This window comes from Macadamia integrifolia, unplaced genomic scaffold (assembly GCF_013358625.1).
Source record: "Macadamia integrifolia cultivar HAES 741 unplaced genomic scaffold, SCU_Mint_v3 scaffold170, whole genome shotgun sequence".
NCBI classification, from domain to species: domain Eukaryota; kingdom Viridiplantae; phylum Streptophyta; class Magnoliopsida; order Proteales; family Proteaceae; genus Macadamia; species Macadamia integrifolia.
This window is the reverse complement of record NW_024868316.1, coordinates 48,445-69,196: the sequence shown is the minus strand read 5'-3', so window position 1 is coordinate 69,196 and position 20,752 is coordinate 48,445. Positions and strand designations below refer to the sequence as shown.

Below are 20,752 nucleotides of genomic sequence, written 5' to 3'. Positions count from 1 at the left end.
GAATATTGATTTGGAAATAGTTACCAGAAAGTGAAGGAAGTGAATTTTTCACAGAATATTAATTTGGGCATAGAGTTTGTAGGCCAATAGGAGGGCACAAGGGTCCATATTAAACTCATGTCAAAGGGGGCAATATGGTTTTTTTGCACCTTGCACAGCTTGGGTGTTTCTTGCGTCTGACTGGTTAAAAGATTTTTGAAAAAAACAAACGTGGCAATAGAGTATAGTATTTTGTCTAAGATGATTACTTTCTCTCCATTTGGTTGGATGGGAAATTAAGACTGATTGTCAACAAAAGTAAAAAAATTCAAAAAAATTGAATTTGAGGAGAGTTGGATGCATATATCATTTCATAATTAAAAAAAAAAAAAAAAATTATTGATGATGCAATGATTGGTGTATATGTCTGTCTCCTCAAATTCAACTGGTTTTTTTTTTTTCCTCTTCATTTCTGGGCATTCAAACACAGCTTAAAAGGAAAGGAAAAATTTGAAAATTTCACATCCCCAAAAGGGGCTTTTAAGATAGAGGAATTTCTGATATCGTGTGGTGAAAGATGGCACTAAAATGTTTTTTCAAGTATTGGGCTTTGGTAGTAGAGGTGAACATGAGCCAGCCTGGTCTGTTATTTTTAAAACAGCAATTTACATCCCCTCCCCTGTGTTTAGCTTTTATTACACCTTCTCCACTGTGTTTTTTAAAATTATGAAAACCTCTTCTCTCAATTAACAAATATTACAAAAAATGTGACTCAGTGTCTCAGTCATAGTTTTACCATTAAGATTTAATTTTTTTAAATATCCATATTACCCTTGAAGGAGTAAATTAGCCATTATACCCATCCTATGATAAGTAAAGAGTAAAGACTCCATCTTCTCTCACCTGCAACCTAATCCGAAGCGAACTTGTCTGAGGTGAGGTGGGGTGGGAACGACCAACGGTGATCGGCGAACAACGACGACTGCGAACGACGATCGGAAAGCTGTCTGTGGCAAACCCAGTGAACAGCATGGTTAGGGAAAGTTGCCCTCTGTGCACGGTTAATCGATAAAAAAGCTTTTTTTTTTTAAGCTGCAATCCAGATTCCAGACTCTTCAAAATGCATTAGCCACTGGTGACTGAAATGGAAGCGAGTAGGCCCAACAAACTCGAGATGATCTTTCTTTCTTGTTACCAGCACACCCCAGCATGGCGACCATTGATTTGTGAAAGAACCCAATAATGGAGGAGATGCTTCACGCGTGTCATTGCCCCCCCCCCCCCCCGGAGTAGTGGCAGTTGCGTATGGATCCCAACTGAAAGCACTAGCGCGGGTTCTAACTATATTCTCTGAATCTTGTGGTTGGATACTTAGCACATGCTCATTATTGAGCTCATTTTCTAGCAAAAACACTTGAGGCGGTTGAATCAACATAGACAGAGCATCAGGAATTGTTCTTACAGGCTCTGCAACCATCCGTAGTGCTGCAAGGACCGTGAAAATGGTGCTGGCATCCAATGGGGCAGTTCTCCAAATGGCACATCCCATGAAGATCACTGAAGAAACGATCGTAGGAGACAACCAGTATAATGCAATGCCATAGGCCTTCTTAAATTCCTTTTTAATGGAAGGACTCAATCAAGTTCCATGACTGGTACTTTAATTAACTTCATATTGTTTAGGATCTCAGAAATGGCTCTGAGTCATTCATCTTGGGCAACCATGATTCGAGATTGACAATTTTGAAGGAACTTCGCGAAGGGGGCATTTAGAAAGGCATAGATGATGAGGGGAACCAAATTGCACAAAGGAATAGAGTAACAGTGGAAGAAGTGAGAAGAACCACGACTACGGCTGTCCTAAGAAAGGCATAGATTCCTACAATTATCATCTCTTTCATGTAAACTTTAGCCAAGGCTCTCTCTGTCGCCCTTGTCGTCACCGTTGATCTCTCTGTCTCCGTTGACTGTGACTGCTTGGTTCGCCATCGTCTTCACCTGGACTCCTCTTGTCGGCGGCGATGGAGGTGGGTGAAATTTTTTTGAGGGGTTTCGTATTGAGTGGTTATGAAGATAGGGATAAGGATAAAGGGTAAAATAAGAAAAAATAAATGGTTAAAAATAAGAGGGCAAACTTATATTTTAACACTCAAAACTAACAGTAACAACATTAATTGACGGAGAAGGTTTTCGTAATTTTTGAAAATACATGGAAAATGGGTGTAATAAAAGCAAAACCCGGGAGGGAATGTAAATAGCTCTTGTAAAAATTTGAAGGGGGTGTTTGATTCGGTAAATCCTGGATGATATTCTTCAGAATGATAATTCTTAATTTTTGGAGTTATTTGGTTCCACTAGGATGACCCTCATAAGTGATGGTCTTACTTCCCATGAATGACGAATATACAAAGAATGTTCTTCAAATCTGAGTTTATGTTAAGACTAAAACTTAGATTTGAGCAACCATCTCAACCCTTAATATAAAAGGAGAAAGTGGGAAGACATTCTACGGACGCCTCTAACCGAAAGTCCAAACCCGTGATATTGTGAAGAAGTTTTCCCTGTTCGTTTTTTTGTTAGATACCCTCTCACCGAGAGTCCACCGCTGACAACTGGTAAGCTCTCTCTCTCTCACTCTTTCTCGTTTTCTCTGTCTACCTCTCTCGATTTCGATTTCATGGAGTTGTAGGGCTAGGTTTTTAAAACCAGAAACTCTCTATTTCGATTTCATGGAATTGTAGGGTTTTAGGTTTTTAAAGTTAATGTCTTGAGTTTTGTTTTCTGAAATTGATAATCTTCTTCTGCAGATTCACCGCTCGTTGTTCGAACCTTTGGTCAGCCACAAGCCTCGTCTGGTTCTGGTTGTTTGGAGGTAAGTCTCTCTCTGTCTTCATTTTTTTCTTTTCCTGAATCCTATTCTTCTCTCATGAAAATCTGATTTGGGTTTTGGAAGATTTGGGGGTTTTCTGTTTGAGATGTTAATGGGAGAGACTACGATTTGGGGGCTTTCCATTTGAGAAGTTTGAAGTTTGCAGACAACCAGAGATGGTAGCCATTGATTTCTTCCTCTACCTGCTTTAAGTTTCATTTTCACTTTCAGATTTCTCTTCTTCTTCTTCTTCCTACAATTTTAATTCCTACCCAATTCACAACAATGGAGATTGAAGCTTCAAAATTCAAGACGTAAGAAGAAGTTCGCATTCCACCAAAGAGAGGGCAGATCAAAAGAAGGATCTTTATTGGGTTGGTCAGCTCTGTACTGACAGTAGCAGCCCCTAACTGCGTGGGACAGGGGAAGAGCAAAGATTTCAACCCAGTGCATTTAGTTCCATCTCCTCTGCAACCTCACCTACAAGTGCTTATACTTCAGAGGATTATTCCTAGTCCCTACAGGTTACAAGCATACAGACAAAACCCTAATTAATAGATAGAACCTATTCTCCCCTTATCATTCTCTCCCCTGCCTCTCACCTGCTTTGTTCCATAACTTATTTTCAGTTTCTGGTGTTGGTCTTCCTCTTCTTCCTACACTTAATTATCTTTCTCTTCCATTATATCAAAAAGAGAACCGATCCTTACCATTTCTTCTTACCTTCTTCTGCTGTCTTTCTTCCATAGTAGTCCTACAGAAGAGTTTGAGAGAGCTATTGTTGAAATGTAGGGGCCCCTGAATTTTCTTCGTTTGGGAGTGAGTTATAACCATTGGTGCTTTTAGTTTTGTTGAGAGTAGGGGTATCGAGAGATGGGTTCTGTTCTGATCTCTGAATGAATCAATTTGTGGATTCTTTACCTCAAAATGAAATTTCATCAAGCCACAGATATAAACTTGGGATTATTGTAAGTTGAATCCATAATTTCATCAAGTCACAGATATAAGCCTAAGGTGTTTGAACATTATATGAAGAATATCGAAGATGGTGGTCAAGACTGACAAGGTGATGTAATATTTACTCGAATTTAGCCTTATGTTTTCATTCGTTTGTGACTTATATGGGCTCTCTTTGGGTTTGGATTAACGTTAAGCTTACCTTAAAAAAAAAAAAAATTCCTTTTGGTGTTTTGATCTGTTTCTTCTTTTTCAAGATGTCTGTTGTTGAACCTATGCTATTGCTTCTTTTGCTTTGAATGAGAAGATTGGTTTTGAATTCAATTGAATTCTGTATTTTATGCTTATTGGCACTAAAAAGGGCTTACGGATTTGGAGATTTACGAAATTTGAAATTTATGCTTATGTAGTTTAGCTCTTTAGGGTAGACCTTTTCTTTCTCTTTTTGTGAGTGCTATAGGGGGCTTCTTATGGAAATTTGAAATTGTTCTTGGGAAATTCATGGTCGTTGTAGGTATCATGGACCTCCGTCGGGATCGCGATATGACACATAGCGCGTGTATACACTCTAGGGTTCAACCCTAATGAGATAGTATCCCCTAGTCATCAGATGCCAAGGGGGGATACACGTTATGGGTAAAAGGGAGTCGCCACCTAGAAAAGGGTCTAGGACCCATAAATGTCTCCCCCAATCAAGGGAGAGAGACTAATGACTTTGATGGATAAAGCTGGTTTGCACTAAGATTCTGGACAAGTGTTAAGTAACAGACTGGGAAGGTGTTAGGCACCCAATCTGCCAGGCCCTAAGGCTGATCTCTTTTTGTTTGACCAAAATTTGTTTGTACCCTACTAACTAGTCCTAAATCTAGGTCACTGAAAACCCTAAACTAGGTATCTAAGTATGACATGTGAAAACCCTAAGCCAAGTGTCTAAATTATGCTAGCTAGGTTATGATGCAAATAATGAAATGATTACGCTAATTAAAAATTAAAAACCCTAAATGATTTAATTAATGTATTATGAGTCTAAGATTAAACTAATTAAATAAGCCTAGACCTAGGATTAGTTGAGCAATTTGTGAAACCCTAAATTGAACTAACTCGATTAATTGAGCCTAACCTAGTTGGACGATTGATAAATTTATGAAATCCTAAATTGAATTAATTAAAATGATTAATCATAATCCCTAATAATTTGTGAAATGAATTATTGCAATCCTAATTAATCTATTAATCTAATAGGTAAAAAGATTTTTAAAGAAAGACAAAAACTTGAATTAAATGGTGAAAGCTACCCAAATCTAACTATTTCAGATGGAAGTTTTGGAAAACCTAATCAATCTAATAATTTAAACAATTAAAACCGAATTTTAAGAGTCAATTAAATGCATTATGAACCTTAATTAATCTAATACGTTAAGACTTTATTTAATTAAATATTAAAATAATTATTTAATTAACTACCTCAATTTAAGTAAATGGAATCTAACTATTATGTTAAAAATACACTGGTTGTAAATGTCCCATGTGGTGATATGAGTGAGAAGCGGATAAAATATGAATACTAGCTAACCTACATGCATGAGAAAAATGAATTGATTTAAACAAAAAAAAAGAATCATCAAGTATCAAAAACATGTTAATAAACACGAAGCATGGCAAACATGACATTGACTAACCTATCTAAATCTAATGATTATCAATATGGAAAGATATCCGAATCTAAATTAAATACACAATTAATTCTAAATGGACCCACTATTCAAGATAAAAAGAAATGGACCGAAACGGGTTCATTTTTATCAACCTGAAAACCCAAGAAACACACCTAATGCTACGAGCCAGTTTGAGGGGGCCAGCCACGCCCTTGCTAACATACGCCCTAGACTACGTCCCATACGTTATTAAGAGGGAAATAAAATGAAAATCAAACCAAAAATGGATAAAAGAAAAATAAAGAACAAAAGAATGGCAAGATTCCACATAGAAAACATAAATGAAATAACAGGTTGTGAGTATTACAAATATGGAGTATTTAATTAGAAAATTAAAGAAATAACAAAAAAAAAAAGAAAATAAAATAGGAAAAAGAAGAGAAGACGATGGGCTGGAGATGGATTTTCGCAAAGGGAAGGAGATGGGAGCATAGAAGAGGAGAGAATGAAGGAGAAGAAGTAAGAGATGATTTCAGCTATGGAGAAAAGAGGGGGAGGATGAGTTCGGACTATGAGAAAATGAAGGTGAGAATAGTATTTTTTTGTGCAGAAAAAAAAAATAGAAATTCCTCAAAAAACAGTCACTTAAAAACTCTGACTGGAGTGACCCAACCTCATTACAAGTTCAATACCGATGCTCCGGAGATTCGATTTCCAAGAGTTTCCATAATCACAAAAATCCAACTAAACCCTAGCTGGAGCTGAGATAATATGAAGAAATAAATCAAAACTTTAACAGTGAAGAACCAGCACTCAATGCAACCTCCGTGCTTCTCTTTCAGACTCAAGCAGGGTGAGAGTATCTCCCTCCCTGACAGGTCCCTTCACATTCCTCATAATAAGACGGTTTTGGTCATCCAGAAACTTGACCCTCACCTGGGTCACCTGACCCCTGGACCCTGTTCGACCTATCACCTTCACCAAGACTGCAAGCTTCACCTGAGAATCCATCCTGAATGAGCGGGACTGTAAGTGTAATACCCTACTTCTTAAACCCGGTCTGATTACGCGGTTGACCCGGTTTAACCATGCAGGGACCGAACCAGAGGGAGTTAGAGCGGGTTCCTTATGGGCTATGATGGCAAGGGTGACCTTAAACACCGGCTGACCCGACAAGTCCGAGCCAGTGCCAGAAGAGACGGGAGTGCCCAAGCCGTGTACATGCACTTATCATAAGGCCATGTATGGATAAAGCAGGTATTGTAGCCATATATTAAGGTATATACGTATACTACATCGTATGCTAGGGTGGGGTTCACGCCAGGCCCGAACTCTGTCAAAATCCCAAGTTTTGGCCCTCAGGTGGGTGGACAGGTGGGTTCACCCACCCACCTGAGTGACTCATTCATGTGCACTATTTAGTTATTTAGGAAGTATATATAGCATTTATGATTTTCTTTTCTTTTCATTTATGATACCCGTACGTTGGTGAGGATAGTAAAGAGGAGAGAGAAAAGAAAGGGAAGAAGAAGGGAAGAGAAGGGAGAGGAAGAAGAGAAGGATTTCAGCGGCGCCGAAGCTTGAACTTCCCATTCCGGTGCCGGAAGAGTGATCTTCAACTCTAGATCTACATTTGGAGGTAAGCAAAGTCGGGTTCCTTAAACATTTATCATACCCAAGCTTAAACCCTTGATTCGAGTAGGGTTTCTTGAGATCTTGTAAATCCCCTTTGAAATGATGAATCTAAGGTTTAATGGATGATTTATGTGTTGATCTTGAAGGATTTGAAGAGGTATTAATAAGGTGGAAGAAGCATTGTGGGTTTGAAGTGATTTGGAGGGTTTGAAGTTGTTCTTAAGCAAAGAAGGTAAGATGGTTTCCCATCACTTGAATCTAACCTAGATCTAGGTTAGAACCATCCTATAAGACCTTGAAGGCGTGAAGAATGGGTTGGGAAAAACCCCATTTGAATCCCCAAAGAATGGAGGAAGTTGGGAAGAAACAGCAGGTTTCCCGCCAAGACCAGTGGGTGGAACCGGTGGGCCATCTGGCCCGCCTGTGGGCACCCACCTGAGAGGGCAGGGCCTTCGGGCACAACCGGTGGGCCCAACCGGCGGGCTAACCGGTGGGCCACCCTGCCCACCGGTCTTAGCAGGGCCCCCTGGCCCAATAGGGGGCCAGACCGGTGGGCCAACCGGCGGGCCCCTACCCGTCGGTCCAAACCGGTGGGCCAGACAACCCACCTGTTTGACCCACCTGTGTGGCCCTGAAGGTGATTCTTACGTCCGATTGGACCCAAATCGGACGTGTGACCTTCTTTTAACGTTCTAAACATGATTCTGTCATCGGATCTCGATAAATTTTGATCCTAAAATGGTGAAGTACTAACCCCGCTCAATCATGTTAGGTTCACCAAATCCCATGCTTCTCGCATCGGATCTCACCCGTATCGAACGGGAATCCTTGTACACTACAGGTAAGTGGGGAGAGGACGTTTGGCCTTGTTTTAAGGCATTGTTTGGCATTCATTTAAATGTATCTAGTCTAGTCATTCCATCATAAATATGCTATGTAGATTAGTCATTCCTCACTTTGTTATGCATGTGTGCTATGTTACTTTCTAAATGCCAAGTGATGAGATGATTATGTGATGAATGCTTACATCATTGTGCATAATGCATTGGTAGACTAGATACCGTAGTCAGCTTGGAAACGAGTGCATAGGTGGCCCGTGGTATGGGACGTGGTGGCACTATGCAATCGTACTATTGTCATATAGGAGCATGCGGTTTAGGATTTTCATCGTCCCGTGCTACGACCCTTCCCAACAGGGGTTAAGGTGTTGGGTTATCATTTGGGGGGAAGCAGTGGTCGCGGTTGTTGGGTCACTGTGGCGGTTAGGCATAACACCCGACGGGTCATTAGGACAGTCGGCAACCCCGGTGGTACATTCAAGAGGGCCAATCGTACTACTTTTAAATTGATGGAGTCAGCACCTTTAATTTCAATCATTTACTTTTCTGTTGAGAGCCGATGGACGACATTGTTTTTACTTTTTCGAGTACTCAAGGTGGGCCTTCTCCGACAGCCCTATGGGCGTATCGTGGGATGGAGTTCGTGGCTCGTACCCGGAGTATACGCGCACTGTGGCTGTAGTAGCACTAAAACCGAAGACTTAATAATGTTACTTAGGTGGATGTCATTTAAAATGTATAGCATGGCATGTAGTGCATATGATTGTGTTTTGATGTGTGGACTGTTGTGTGGTCCATCTTACCACTTACTGAGCTAGTGAGTTCATCCCACGGGTACCCCCTTTTTAGATGATTTTGCAGGTCATACATCTGAGGAGCACGGGGTGGGTCCCACAGTCGAGTTCCCTGAATAGGACTGGTGGGTGGGCCCCTGAGGAGTTAGAGCACGGCACTGACTACTTGTGCGAGAATTATGCTGTGGGACCGCAGTTCTGATGCTGAGCTGAGCTCCACTTTTGAGGCCGAGCTGAGCTCTACCATGCGATGCCGAGTTGGGCTCAAACCTTGATGTTGAGCTGAGCTCTAGTCTAGATACCGAGCTGAGCTGTGTACTCTGATTATTTTGATGGTTTCCTTTACATACTTGATATATGAATTGTACTTTTATTGTGTAAATATCATGCCTTCGGGCCCACATGTATATAACTATTGTATAACAATTCGGGTATCAAGTATTATGGGATTATTCACAGGTAAAACTTAGTCTTCCGCTGATCTGATGAGCTTATATTAGTTGTGTGTATGCTGTAGTGGAATACAGTATCAGATGATCCTGGCAGGTTTGGGTTAACCGGTGTTAACCCGGTCACTGGCCCGGTCCCATGAGAACGGGGTGTGACACAATGTCTTGGCAGACTTCCTTTCCCAACCTACCGCAACCTTTGCCATTATCCCTTTACTTTTCCCCATAACCCCGGGGTGTCTCTACATCCCAGCAACCACATTCTGGCCATAACCTTTGTTTCTCCCTACCTCCAACCTTGCCACCTGAAATCCTTTAAGATCTCACACTAAGAACAATCCTTTCTTATAGGAAGTCTATAGCCCTCCAACTCCTTGAAGTATCCCTTCGACGACACGGACTCCCCTTCTCAGGTCTCTGTTTTCATCCTGACTATCCTTTCCTAACCATGTGTACCTTTACCTCTCCTGCTGAAATCACAGACCTTCCCCTTATCTATAAGTGTCTCTTCTGGCACCTCTGTTCTACTCACACCATTGCTCTTAGCTTCCCCTTCTCACCCTTCATTGGTACTTTGTCCGATGGATTGCTCCTATGCATCACCGATCTAACAATCCTGTCTTACAGTTTCTTCAACTGTTTGATACCCCAGATCATTGGCTTGCTCTGTTATCTGGGTATCTCCCTTCATCTGATGAACTATACTCGGATATTTCCCAAATCATAATTCTCTTCCATCGACCCCCTATTATCCACCAAACCTTTGACCCACACTAACTACTACCCTGCCATCATATTCAATATGTTTCTAATTTCCATATCTATGGACTCAAACCATATGATCTTTACCACACTCGTTTCAGCCATCGTGAAGAATAGAGAACTTTTCTCACCACTATGTGCCGAGCCAATGACTCCTTGCCACAACAAGTTCCGGCTCCAATACTTAATCGTCTTGATAAGGGTTGGGATCTTCACCAAAAAGGCCTCCTTACTGATCCTCGAATAGAGCGCCTCCTCGATGCACACAATGATTGGCTCATTGATCATGCTACTTTTTATCCAGCCAGTAGCACTGACAGCTCTGACAAATAGTGACCTGGGTCACATGGGTGACATTATGTGTGTGGTCCCTTTATGTTCTGTCCTATGTGTATGAGTCATCTACTTATTGTATCATGTTCTTATCTTTTACTGTTTGTTTGTAATTGTACTGTGTGTAATCATTAGCCGGTTTATCCCAGTCCCCGGTTACTTGCACTTTTTAATTCTATAAATTGCCCTTGAGGCAGTAATGAAAGACAAGAGATTGCGAAGTATCAAAGCACCCTTCTTAAAATGATTAGCCGGTTTATCCCAGTCCCTGATTACTTGCACTTTGTAATTCTATAAATAGCCCTTGAGGCAGTAATGAAAGACAAGAGATTGCGAAGTATCAAAGCACCCTTCTTAAAATGGTATCAGAGCCCAATGTTTCCTTCCTCGGCTAAACTCCTCTTCTGACTATCTCCCTTGTCTGGATTGAACCTACTGTAGCTAAAGATACAGTCTAGGCAACACCCTTTAGCAAGTAATCCCTGTTTATGGTTCCCACTGGTAAAAAAAGACCCTTGAGCATTGTGGGCTTTCAGGCTAAGGATGTCGTTCAGTGCCCTGTTTGGCTCGAGTTGCTTTGCAGTCAGGTACCATAATCAGGGGGTTCTTGATCGGCCTCAACTAGTTGGGTCTTTACCTACTCCAGTTTCTTTAGCAAGTGGGTGATCGTTAAGAATTGGATTTTTACCAAACCTTTTCGTTATTTTGATGGCCTCCCCTACTTCCTCTTTATTTTCGTCTCCCTGCCGTTCTTCTTCATCCCGATCTTCGTCTTCCTCTTTAGAGTATCTATATGAGCTCTCCTATGTCCCCGATGATCAGGTCATCCATACAACCCCTACTCCTCTTCTTAATCCCTATACCATCTTTCCAAAAACACCTACCCCATCTAAATGGACTACTCTTCTTAAATCTAAGAAGACTCCTCCCTTGAAAGACCTGATACAGGCTTCTCGCTTTGATCAACTACAAGTCCCTGCTACTGATAAAGAGAAGCTTTTTACTCTTGAGATACCTTCAGCTCTCATCCCTCACTGGATCCAACAAGGTTATACTCATCTCCACCTTGGAGCTATCAAGTTTTCTCTCTCTTTCCATGGTAGAAAAGGACTCCGAGTGGCTTCTAGGGTCGCTTTGCTTAACAGTCGGTTTCTATGGTACCAACATGCCGTGATTGCCACTGTTCAGACTACATTGAATGCCGGAACAGTGTTTTTAATGCTGTATCCTAATTTTAATATTCCCCTGTCTGACCCTCTTCTCTCCACTGCCTTGAAATTCTAGATCCATATTACTGGTGTCCCCCAGAATACTATTACAAAGGCTGCTACCTTACACTATCAGATGGCTTATCGCTTGCAGAATTATGCATTTGATCTTTTCACTGGCCATTCTGAAGATGTGTTGTTCATTACTATGGACTCTAACCAAGTCACTTGCTGTACCTAAGTTCCCAGACAAATATCTGATGACGATCTTCTTCGTCTTCTTCCCTCTTCTTGGGTTACAGCTAACGAGCAGCAAGTGTCAGCCTCTTAGCCACAAATCCCTCCAGAACTAGTTCAATCTACTAATTCTAAATACATTGCTCATTCCAATGGTGAGGTAGAAATCCGGTTCCCTCCTCCCCAACTTCGTCCTTCTCCTTTCCCAAGCTCCTTTGGTATGATCCAAGAAAAAATTCCTATCAAATCTTTTGATTCTAAGGGTAATCCGATCTTTTACTTCCAAGATCCAGTTACTGGTCATAAATACTTCGACCTTTGTGACTGTGATGATTTTCTACAAGATTCTGAAGATGATTTTCCTCCTTCTCGTCGTTCTTCTAGACGAAAGTCTACCCAACAATAGTTACAAGAACGATATAAAGCAGGAGATCTTACTATAGGACCCCTTAGTGATGAATCCAAGTATCGTTTCTATGTCAAATATGGAAACCCTAAGGATCCATCTCCAAGGCCTTCTCCTCCTCTCTGTAAGCCTCCTCCAAAACCTGTAGTACCACCTCCCATCATTCCTCCTTGTTGTATGTACACTTCAAGTTCTTCTTCTTCTTCTCCTCTTAAATCATTTCCCAGACTTCATGATTCTGGTCCAGATGTTCATGGCATTCGCCAAATTTGGAAAGTTAAACCATCCGTTCAGGCCACGAGTCGTTCTGAACCCATTTCTCCTGCTGAAGCAGCTTTGAATTGGCAGGCAGAAAATGCTACTGTCCAGATCCAATACCTTGAGCGTATATTGGCTCAGACTCAACAAACTCATAGCACTTTGTCTCATCATGATCATCTTCTACAATCTCTCCGAAGAGAAATTGATCAGGTCCACATTGAACTTGCTAGAATCACTTCTAGTGTTGTGGATACCACAACAACTTTTCCCTTATTGGTCAAAAGGAAAAGCACCTTCGGTACCTTGAAGCTCAGCTTCATCAAATGCAACAACAACAATCGCATGCTCCCTCTTTTGTCTCTTCTCATCGATAACAGCAACCACTTCCAGTAACAGTTCTCAGCTTTTTCCCACAAGATCCTTTTGCTATGTATGCCTCTTCTGCACTACCTGCTGTTTCTTCCTCAAGGACCTTTCCTACGGAAGACTTGAAAGAAATTCAACGCCGACAACATGCTCTTCCTAAAAGAACATGCGTAACTAGAGGACATGCTCGTAGTAGATTACCCCCAGCATGGACATCCACTGCTGCAGTTCTGGATCTTAGTGACTATGAGGATGAATTTGTAGATGCACTACCAGTACCTCCCCCATTTACCCCTTATCCCATGTCAGTCTCATATCCCGCACCTCCACCTCTTCACCCCCTTAGGACAACTCCAGCAGTTCCTCCACCTTCTACCCTTGTGTCTACTACTCCTCCTAAAACTATCCATACCATCCTTTCCCCCTCGGAAAATACTCTTTCTGAGTTCCTTACAACCCTTACTATTCCAGAACCTTCACCCCTTCCTTCTTTCATGAATGAAGGACCTCAACCTGCTGCACCTAATGTTTCTGAAATGGATGATGATCCAAAAAAATAGAATCCTAATGAAACACCCGGAAGGCCTCCTGTCCCACCTACACCTGCACCTACACCTTTTACTTTATATCAAAACCAGGACCCAAAACAGTTTTTTTCCCTGGATGATATTCCTGTTTCTAAATGGGCGTCTCGAATTGCTGATTTTCATGCATGGATTAAAGCTGAAATACTTCATGAAGGAGCTTCAATAGTCACTATCTTGTCTAAGTTTGTTGTAAGACTCCAAGGAAAACTCAGAGAATGGTATCTAGCTCTTGGTCCTTACAGACAATTGCAAATTGTACAGCTTACTGAAAGTCAGTTTGTTACCACTCTCTATCAAGAGTTTCGTGGCCCCGTATCAAATGATCTATTAAAGGCTAGTGATGAGTTTCTCCAGATGAAGTGTTGTTCTCTACTGAGACCAGATCTGGACAAACATTTTTCCAGAATGACAGACCGATTCCATAAAATCGGTGGTATTGATGATGAAAACTTAAAACAAGTGTTTCTGAACTCTCTGCCAGAGCCTCTTGGTGCAGATACACAGCAGTTTTTGAAGAACCAGAATATTCCGTTGGCTTTATGCACTATTGGTTCTCTCTACAGCTATACTCTCACTGCCCTTGATAAGCTTTGTAACATCAAAAAAGTTTGGAAGAACTTGCAAGATTGTTCTGAAAAATTCTCCTCTGCTTGTGATACTTCTTATCTCAAAATCAAGTGCAAAGGTGACAAATCTTGTAATTGTGCTACTAAGAAGACTTCTCACCTCAGACGGTTTCTCCCATTCTCTCAGAAATGGAAGCCCCGACTTAAAAAGAAGTTCTTTGTTCATTCTCCAAAGAAAAAATGGAGATTTCTTAGGAAAAAGAAATCTAAAGGAAAGAACAAGTCCACTGCTTGTTATATCTGTGGCAGACACGGACATTTTGCCAAAAATTGTCCCATGTCTCGCAAGAAAGATAAGGTCATGCATATGTTATCCTCCCTTCATCATGAAGATCTTCAGGATGCCGACCTTGAATCTTTATATTCTCTTGATGAAGCACCTACAGATCTTTCTCTATTTGCAATAGATTTCCCTGATACAGACTCAGATCCAAAGTCTTCCCTCTCCGAGTCCGAGGAATCTGATCCCCTCTACCAGGTGATGCCTTTTCTTCCCCCGACCCAAACTAGTGTCTCACCCCCTCTTTTTTAAGGCCAATCAGTCTCTCTTCCTCATGTTTCAATCTAGATACTTCCTGAACCCTATGCTTAACCCATCAACCTTATTGCTTTCTTAGATACAGGAGTTGCTACAACAATCTTGAACCCAATGGTTCTCCCTAAACCTTTTTGGAAAATTCAAAATCCCCCTCTTCCTTTTGTTGTGGCTAACGGTGAAATCTTCCATATCACCCTTGTATTCCGACAACCCATACAAATCCAACTTCTTCCCACCCTGTCTGTTACCCATACAGTTCTAGGAACCCATTTTCCAGGAAAAGACCTCATTATAGGTTTTGATGTCCTTCGCCATCTTCCTCTTCGATGGACTCCCTAAGGCCTTGTCTATAAACAACAGCTTCTTCCTTAGTCCCCTATTTCTAATCTCTTTTTTGTAGGTTCCTCTATGTTTGAAGAACTTAAAGCACATATCTTCACCACATCTTGTGCAAAATCTCATTCGGATTTTCTTCCAAAGTGTTCTCACCCTTTATGGCAGAACCCTGGCTTATTCATCACCCTTCATTTCAATAAAATTGAAGATGTTAATCCTACAAAAGCCAGCCATCCAGGCCTCAATCCGGAACATCTAACATTGGCTATTCAAGAGATTTAACAACTCCAGTCCCAAGGTCTTTTGGAACCTACCTTCTCTCCATGGGCATGCCAGGCATTTTATGTCAATAAACGAACAGAACAAATTCGTGGAAAATTAAGAATGGTGATTAATTATCGGCCTTTAAATTTCTTTTTGGCTGATGAAAATTTTCCTCTTCCAACACGTCCGGCTTTGCTTCTTAAGTTAGCCCATGCATTGTGTTCTCCAAGTTTTTGACCTCAAAGCAGGGTTTGGGCATCTCGGGATTATCCCAGAAGACAGACCAAAGACAACTTTTTTGCATTCCAGGTTATCATATGCAATGGAAAGTCATGCCTTTTGGTCTCAAACTTGCACCATCTATCTTTCAGAGAGCTATGATGAAGATTTTTGCTCCCATCCAGGACCATGCTCTTATATATATATTGATGATATTCTCCTCTTCTCCAAGATAAGACCAATCATCTTCGGCTTCTTCAGCACTTTCATCAACTTGTTCAAAAATATGGTCTTATGCTCTCTCCCAAAAAGATACAAGATTTTCTACTATCTCCAATGGACAATATCAATTACAACCTCATATTGAAACCTCATTGCAGTTTTTTCCTGATGGTCCTCTCACCAAGAATCAAGTTCAACAATTTCTTGGGATCGTCAACTATATGATAGAGTTTCTTCCACAATAGATTATCCATACTTCTCTCTTGCACCAGCTTTTGCGTAAAAAGGCTCCTCCTTGGTCTACTGTTCACACATCAGCTATTCGAGCTTTAAAGAAACTGTCTGAGAACCTTCCCACTCTCCAAATTCTGTCTAAAGGAAAAAGAATCATACAAACAGATGCCAGAGATACTCACTGGGGTGCAGTCCTTTTTGAAGAACAGTCTCCTACTACCACAAGGACTGTTTGTGGTTACAAAAGTGGATCTTTCAAGCCTTCTGAAGCTCATTATGATTCAAATTTTACAGAAATACTAGCAGTCAAGCGTGGCATTGAAAAATTCCGATTTCATCTCATCGGTCATCAGTTCCTTGTTGAACTCAATATGTCCAAGCACATTAAAGGAAAAGACAACGTCTTGGCAGACTTCCTTTCCCGACCTACCTCGACCTTTGCCATTATCCCTTTACTTTTCCCCATAACCCCGGGTGCCTCTACATCCCAGCAACCACCTTCTGGCCACAACCTTTGTTGCTCCCTACCTCCAACCCTTCCACCTAAAATCCTTCAAGATCTCACCCTAAGAACAATCCTTTCTTATAGCAAGTCTGCAGCCTTCCAACTCCTCGAAGTTTCCCTTCGGCGATACGGACTCCCCATCTCAGGACTTTGTTTTCATCCTGGCTTTCCCTTCTTAACCCTATTTACCTTCACCTCTCCTGCTGATATTTCAAACTTCCCCCTCATTTACAAATGCATCTTCTGGCACCTCTGTTCCACCCATACAATCGCTTTTAGTTTTCCCCTTCTCACCCTTCATTGGTACTTTCTCCGATGGATTGCCCCTATACATCACCATCCTACCAATCCTGTCCTATAGTTTCTTCAACTGTTTGCTCCCCCAGAACATTGGCTTGTGTCTATTATCTGGGTCTCTTCCTTCATCTGACGAACTATACCCGGATATTTCCCTAATAATAATTCTCTTCCATCGACCCCCTATTATCCACCAAACCTTTGACCCACACCAACTGCCCTGCCATCACATTCAATATGTGTCTAATTTCCTTATCTATGGACTCAAGCCGTATGATCTTTACCACACTCATTTCAGCCATCGTGAAGAATGGAGAACTTTTCTCACCACTATGTGCCGAGCCAATGACACCTTGCCACAACAAGTTCCGGCTCCATTGCTTAATCGTCTTGATAAGGCTTGGGATCTTCACCAAACTGGCCTTCTCAGTGATCCTCGAATAGAGCGCCTCCTCAAGGCACACAATGACTGGCTCATTGATTATACTACTTTTTATCTAGCCAGCAGCACTGATAGCTCTGACAAATAGTGACCTGGGTCACATGGGTGACATTATGTCTGTGGTCCCTTTATGTCCTATCCTGTGTGTATGAGTCATCTACTTACTGTATTATGTTCTTATCTTTTACTGTTTGTTTGTAATTATACTGTGTGTAATCATTAGCCGGTTTATCCCAATCCCCGGTTACTTGTACTTTGTAATTCTATAAATTGCCCTTGAGGCAGTAATGAAAGACAAGAGATTGCAAAGTATCAAAGCTAAGATTGCAAAGTATCAAAGCACCCTTCTACGGAACAGTGATGGCCCGGTCTAGCACACCCCTCAAAACCAGCTTATCAGGACGAAGGGTGCCAGGCCTTATATGATCGCGGTGCTAGCTACCTTTCATCGATGTGGGATGCAACCTACACAACAGCTACAGTACCTCGAGGATCGTCCCCATACAGAGCATCAGAACGCACATCCACACACCGCCGGCTTTGATACCAGGTTCTGCGGAACAGTGATGTTCTTAAAATGGTATCAGAGCCCAGTGTTTCCTTCCTCGGCTAAACTCCTCTTCTGACTATCTTCCTTGTCTGGATTGAACCTGCTGTAGCTAAAGATACAGTCTAGGCCACACCCTTTTACAAGTAATCCCTGCTTATGATTCCTATTGGCAGAAAAGACCCTTGAGCGTTGTGGGCTTTCAAGCTAAGGATGTCGTTCAGTGCCCTGTTTGGCTTGGGTTGCTTTGCAGTCAGGTACCGTAATCAGGGGGTTCTTGATCGGCCTCGACTAGCTGTGTCTTTACCTACTCCAGTTTCTTCAGCAAGTGGTGATGGTTCAGATCTAGATTTTGCCACCTAAACCCTTGTTGTTTTACCATGGCCTCCCCTATTTCCTCTTTATTTTCGTCTCCCCGCCGTTCTTCTTCATCCCGATCTTCGTCTTCCTCTTTAGAGTATCTATGTGAGTTCTCCTATGTCCCCGATGATCAAGTCATCCCTATAACCCCTACTCCTCTTCTTAATCCCTATACCGTCTTTCCAAAAACACCTACCCCGTCTAAATGGACTACTCTTCTTAAACCTAAGAAGACTCCTCCCTTGAAAGAGCTGGTGTAGGCTTCTCGCTTTGATCGGCTACAAGTCCCTGCTACTGATAAAGAGTAACTTTTTACTCTTGAGATACCTTCGGATCTAATCCCTCACTGGATCCAACAAGATTATACTCATCTCCACCTTGGAGCTATCAAGTTTGCTCTCTCTTTCCATGGTAGAAAATGACTCCCAATGGCTTCTAGGGTCGCTTTGCTTGACAGTAGGTTTCTACGGTACCAACATATCGTGATTGCCACTGTTCAGACTACATTGAATGCAGGAACAGTGCTTTTAACGATGTATCCTAATTTTAATATTCCTCTGTCTGACCTTCTTCTCTCCACTGCCCTGAAATTCCAGATCCATATTACTGGTGTCCCCCAGAATGCTATTACAAAGGCCGCTACCTTACACTATCAGATGGCATATCGCTTGCAGAATCATGCATTTGATCTTCTCACTGGCCATTCTGAAGATGCATTGTTCATTATTATGGACTCTAACCAAGTCCCTTGCTGTACCTATGTTCCCAGACAAATATCTGATGACGATCTTCTTCGTCTTCTTCCCTCTTCTTGGATTACAGCTTACGAACAACAAGTGTCAGCCTCTCAGCCACAAATCCCTCCAGAACCAGTTCAGTCTACTAATTCTGGATACATTATTCATTCCAATGGTGTGGTAGAAATCTGGTTTCCTCCTCCTCGACTTCGTCCTTCTCCTTTCCCAAGCTCCTTTGGTATGATCCAAGAAAAAGTTCCTATCAAATCTTTTGATTCTAAGGGTAATCCGATCTTTTACTTACAAGATCCAGTTACTGGTCATAAATACTTTGACCTTTGTGACTGTGCTGACTGTCTCCAAGATTCTGACGATGATTTTCCTCATTCTCGTCGTTCTTCTAGACGAAAGTCTACCCAACAACAGTTACAAGAATGATATGAGGCAGGAGACCCTTTTATTGGACCTCTCAGTACGGAATCAAAATACCCTTTCTTTTTCAAGTATGGAAATCCCAAAATCTCTCCCTCTCGCTCTACTTGTAAACCTCCCTTTACTTGGCTAGCGTCTCATTAATCGTTTCGTCGAAGGAGTTTAGTTCAAGGAGTTGGAGACCTGAGAAGGTGAGGCCTGAGAAGGGGAGTCCGTGTCGTCGAAGGGATACTTCGATGAGTTGTATGGGGATGATCCTCAAGGCACTGTAGTTGTTGTGTAGGCTGCATCCCACATCGATGAAACGTAGCCAGCACCGCAATCATATATGGCCTGGCACCCTTCCCTCTGATAAGTCGGTTTTGAGGGGTCAGCTGGATCGGGCCATCAGTGTTCCGCAGAACCTGGTATCAGAGCCAGGTGGTGTGTGGATGTGCATTCCGATGCTCTGTATGTGGACAATCCTCGAGGCACTGTAGACTTGCTATAAGAAAGGATTGTTCTTAGGGTGAGATCTTGAAGGATTTCAGGTGGAAGGGTTGGAGGTAGGGAGCAACAAAGGTTGTGGCCAAAAGGTGGTTGCTGAGAGGTAGAGGCACCAAGGGTTATGGGGAAAAGTAAAGGGATAATGGCAAGGGTTGAGGTTGGTCGGGAGAGGAAGTCTGCCAATACATTTTCTTTTCCTTTAATGTGTTTAACGTCAAAAGACCATTAGGAGAACCACTGAGCCCATCGAAGAAGTTGTGCCTGAGGGAGGAATTTTTGTCAAAATTCAAGCATGTGTGGGAAACTGGACATATTGAGTTCAACAAGGAACTGATGGCCAATTAGATGAAATTGGAATTTATCTATGCCACGCTTAACTGCTAGGATTTCTTTGAAGGTAGAATGATAATGAGCTTTAGAGGGCTTGAAAGATCCATTTTTGTAACCACAAACAGTTCTTGTAGTAGTAGGAGACTGTTCTTCAAGAAGGACTACACCCCAGTGAGTATCACTGGCATCTGTTTGTAAGATTCTTTTTCCTTTAGACGGAATCTGGAGAGTGGGAAGGTTCTCAGACAGTTTCTTTAAAGCTCGAATAGCTAATGTGTGAACAGCAGACCAAGAGGGAGCCTTTTTACGCAAAATCTAGTGCAACAGAGAAGTATGGATGATCTGTTGGGGAAGAAACTCTGTCATATAGTTGACGATCCTGAGAAATTGTTGAACTTGAGTTTTGGTAAGAGGACCTTCTGAAAATAACTGCAAGGAGGTTGCAATATGAGGTTGGAGATGATATTTTCCTTTGGATATGGTCACACCGAGAAAATTAATAGAAGGGACGCCAATTTGCATCTTCTTAGGAGAGAGCATAAGACCATATTTCTGAACAAGTTGATGAAAGTGCTGGAGAAGCTGAAGATGAGTGGTCTCGTCTTTGGAAAAGAGGAGAATATCATCAATATATATAAGAGCATGGTCTTGGATTGGAGCAAAAATCTTCATCATAGCTCTCTGGAAGATAGATGGTGTTGTTTTGAGACCAAAAGGCATGACTGTCCATTGTATATGATGTCACACCCCGTTCACACAGAACCGGGCCAGTGATCGGGTTAACACCGGTTAACCCAAACCTGCCAGGATCATCTGATATAGTATTCCACCACAGCATAC

At 41.8% G+C, this 20,752-nt stretch overlaps 1 protein-coding gene across 1 annotated transcript; it reads right to left on the bottom strand.

Annotated features, from left to right (window-relative positions):
• Positions 1 to 6,101: 6,101 nt before the first annotated feature.
• LOC122064641 (40S ribosomal protein S28-like) lies at positions 6,102 to 6,486 on the bottom strand. The gene has a single exon (XM_042628397.1). It carries the CDS (start codon positions 6,469 to 6,471, stop codon positions 6,274 to 6,276), a length of 198 nt encoding a protein of 65 aa, XP_042484331.1. The 5' UTR covers positions 6,472 to 6,486; the 3' UTR covers positions 6,102 to 6,273.
• Positions 6,487 to 20,752: the final 14,266 nt, after the last annotated feature.

What these genes read in the sequence shown, in the direction of transcription:
- LOC122064641 (XM_042628397.1), bottom strand. Translation starts at nt 6,471, where the DNA reads ATGGATTCTCAGGTGAAGCTTGCAGTCTTGGTGAAGGTGATAGGTCGA.